The sequence below is a fragment of the Rhagoletis pomonella genome, unplaced genomic scaffold (assembly GCF_013731165.1).
Source record: "Rhagoletis pomonella isolate Grant_MI unplaced genomic scaffold, Rhpom_1.0 Rhpom_scaffold_14935, whole genome shotgun sequence".
Classification (NCBI taxonomy): Eukaryota; Metazoa; Arthropoda; class Insecta; order Diptera; family Tephritidae; genus Rhagoletis; species Rhagoletis pomonella.
The window spans coordinates 1-3,765 of NW_023473462.1; the positions used below are offsets into that span (position 1 = coordinate 1).

Genomic DNA, 3,765 nt, shown 5'->3' on the forward strand with positions numbered 1-3,765 from the left:
AAATTATTTTATTCGTTATTCGAATAATTATTATCTTCATTAATTATTCGAATAACGGATAAAATAATAATAAAACAAGTAATTTATGTATATAGATATGTACATATATTTATGTAATTTAACTCAAACCCCTGGATAGATTTAAATGAAATTTTCGGAGGTTATTCCATGCGCATAAAGTCCTATTAAAGGCTACTGGAAAACTCCTTGGTGGCGATGGAGCCGAGTTATTTATAAAAGCCGTATTTATGAACTGATTTCGTTCAAATTCAAAATGTGTTCTTCCTGCATGATGAAAAATACTTATGCGAAAAATGATTATGCGCTGCAGTTGAGTTATTTAGAAAATCCCTATTTATTGTACAATCAGGTTGCAATTCATAACCCTTTGAGAACCATATTAAGTGATTGTGCGATGTGACTTTAAAAATTTCTAGAAGACATAATAATTAAATTTGGTTCAAACTTCCAAAAGCAGTGATTGTGTTACCTATTTTCTTTTGCTCTGCAAATGAGATAAAGAGAAAATAATAGCGCCAAAAGCAAACAAAAATCAGTTGCGTATCGTCTCTCGGAGTGATCAGTGGTATGGCCAGCAGTAAGTACAAATATTTATTATCTATACTGGTAAAATTTTAATATGAATGTGTTTACATGTAAATCTTAGTACCATTTCATGTTCCAACATGGATATAATAACTGTTTTGCAGTTTTGTCGCTCTTTTCCTAGAACTAAAAATTAGGTAACACAATTGTGTTGCTTGGGATTAAGTTATGGTTTTCGTGCAAACTCACAATTGTGTTATCTGATGAATTTCAGGAAAAAATATAGACTTATCAAGGGATTCCGACCTTCAAATGGTCTTGGACATACTTGAGAATTCCGATGCTAGCTTTTCATCTGACGATGATCTCGAAAATGACTGCTTAACGCTGGAACAAATGGAAGAAAGTGACAGTTCAGATGAAGATGACTCTGAAAGAGGTATTTTTCTAGTTTCTTTAATTTTTATTTTCACTTTACCGTGTTAATTTTCATCTTAATAATTATTGTGCTTGCAGATTTAATTCCAGAAAATTTCGTAATTAATCAAAAAGCCACTACATCACAAAGAACTGATCTTTGGAAAAAAAAGGAATTCGTGGTTCACGATATTCCTATCGTGCAGGGCTGTGAGAATTTCGTTGAACTTGGAACACCTCTTAATTACTTTTCGAAGTATTTCACAGAAACCCATTACACGGATGCGGTTAAATATACCAAAATGTATACTCTTGCGACATCTGGCACCGAAATGAGCTTAACCGAAACCGAGTTAAAAAATTTTTATGGCTGTGCCATTATAATGTCCTGTCTAGGTTATCCACAAATGAAAATGTATTGGGAAGACAACTATAGGTGCGAAATAATTGCTGCCTCCATGTCAAGGAATAAATTCATGAGATTTAGAAACACCATTCATTTTGTTGATAACAACAAACCAAGCGAAACGAATAAGCTATGGAGAGTTCAGCCCGTGATTGACCTGGTAAGAAGCCGATGCAATGAACTAGCGTCTGCGGTTACTTCATACTCTATTGATGAGCAAATAGTCCCGTTTACTGGTAGATGCCCAGCCAGGCAAGTCATCAGGTCAAAACCACGCCCTGTGGGTTTGAAGAATCTGGTTTGTGCTACCTCTGATGGACTTGTCGTTGATTTTGAAGTATTTCAAGGGGCTGGAACTTTTCCTGACTGTGGACTGGGTCATGGTCCATCAATTGTTTTAAGACTTACTAAGTGTCTACCAAAAGGAAGTCATCTTTATTTCGATAGATTTTTTACCACCATACCCCTTTTGGAGAAATTGCAAGATATTGGATTCAAGGCGACAGGCACCATAATGGGTAATCGCTTAGGAAAAAGAATTAATTTTCCAGCAGACAAAGCTATGGCGCGTGGCGATATGCACCAATTTGTTAAAGATGACAATGTAGCTGTTGTTAAATGGTGTGATACAAAATGTGTTACAATTGCCTCAACAGCATGTGGAAAAGACCCGATCGGCGAAGTAAATCGTTGGGTGCGAAATCTAAAACGACGGTTGCCAGTCCCAATTCCCGCTGTTGTCCAATTATATAATTCTAAAATGGGTGGAGTCGATATAGCTGACCAAATGATGGAATACTATCGCATTAAAACGAAAACTAGAAAATGGCCAGTCAAAGTTTTCTTTCATTTTCTTGATTTGGCAATATACAATAGCTGGATGGAATATAGAAAAGCCGCAAAGACGCTCGGTGTTGCGAGAAATAAGATGAAAAAGTTTCTTGATTTTAAAATGGAGATCGGCGAAGTCCTGGCAAAGTACAAAGGTTCTCCATTGGAAGTATCACCATTCGAGTTGCCCGAGGACTATCATGGAAGTAAATATCGCCCACATAACGCTCCGGATGATATAAGGTTCGATAGGTACGACCATTGGCCCGAATTTGTAGATGGAACCGCAAAGAGGTGTCGGAATCCACGATGCGAAAGTCGATCCAGAGCTCGGTGCCAAAAATGTAAAATACACTTGTGCCTTACTAAAGATAAGCAATGCTTTAAAGAATATCACACCAAGTAATATTACTTAAAAAAAAATGATCTCAATTTCTATGGACTGAATTTATAATTTTTAGTTAATTTTTAATTGTTTTGTTAAACACATTGTAATTTTTCAATAAATATGAGGTATTAAAAAATGTTGTATTTATTTTATAGTAGGGACCCAATATACACAATTGTGATAGGTCCTTTTCAGGAAAAATTTTTTTACGAAAAAATTTTAAAAATCATTCAATATCGCATTAAAAAGAAATAAACCTAAAACCTACATTTTTATCAAAATTTTGGCTTAAAATGTGATTGGTTCTCAAAGGGATAATGGTGCTGCAGTCGAAATCATTAGAAACCCCATATGTCTGGACTACTTTGTTTTTTATGTTTATATTATTTATACGAATTTACGATGTCTCACGTCGTCATACACCCTAAATGCGACCTTGAATCTACCTCCGCTTGATGAAATTGCTAGGGCGGCGATTGCTGCAGCAGTAAGACTCAAGGAAACCAGCTCTTGGATATTTTAAAAGTGGCGAATCAGCAAGGAAAGTTTCGACCACATCCTTCCAAGAAAGACCACTCTTGGTATATCAATGGCCAAATTTTACATCGAGGATTTTTGGCTCTCCTATAATAGAAAACGCATATCTGTGCTCTTCAGCTTCTTTATAAGGACTTTTGTTGGCCTGCATGACATAAGACTAGAGGTTGACGCATCGGAGCAATGTTGTAGTTGCAAGATCATAGAAGAAGATTACGCACGCTTAGAAAAGATCTCACAAGTGGAAATAAGACCATCGGTAAAGCTCATGCCATTGAAAGGAATTTTTTCTTGCATATAGCATCAGAGCGCTATTTTTTGGCAGAAATATGTTTGAGAAGGGTTCTGCTCTTCAGTTGTTCAACCTAAATTAAGAATTTTTACTTTACCCATATTTGGGTTTCAACGCTATTCTTGCATTGGCCAACGCAAAAAATCTTATCAGGGGCCGCGAAACCAGAGGGAATGGGCTAGTATTCTTGATAAAATAGTAAACAGAATTCAGCTAACTCACAATCCTTGACAATAGAAATAAAAGTAAAAGGTGGCTCAATGTGTTAAACATGAGTTTTTATTCATTATTTAAAATAACGAATAAAATAACGAATAAATTATTCGCAAGCAATTTATTCACGAATAA

At 35.6% G+C, this 3,765-nt stretch overlaps 1 protein-coding gene across 1 annotated transcript; it reads left to right on the forward strand.

The window, feature by feature from the left end:
* Positions 1-395: 395 nt before the first annotated feature.
* Positions 396-2,406, forward strand: LOC118757166 (piggyBac transposable element-derived protein 3-like; the record flags this gene model as incomplete). The annotated part of the gene is made up of 3 exons (XM_036491900.1): positions 396-598; positions 821-985; positions 1,063-2,406. Coding segments are annotated over exons 1-3 (1,519 nt in total), but the record flags the coding sequence as incomplete, so codon positions are not given.
* Positions 2,407-3,765: the final 1,359 nt, after the last annotated feature.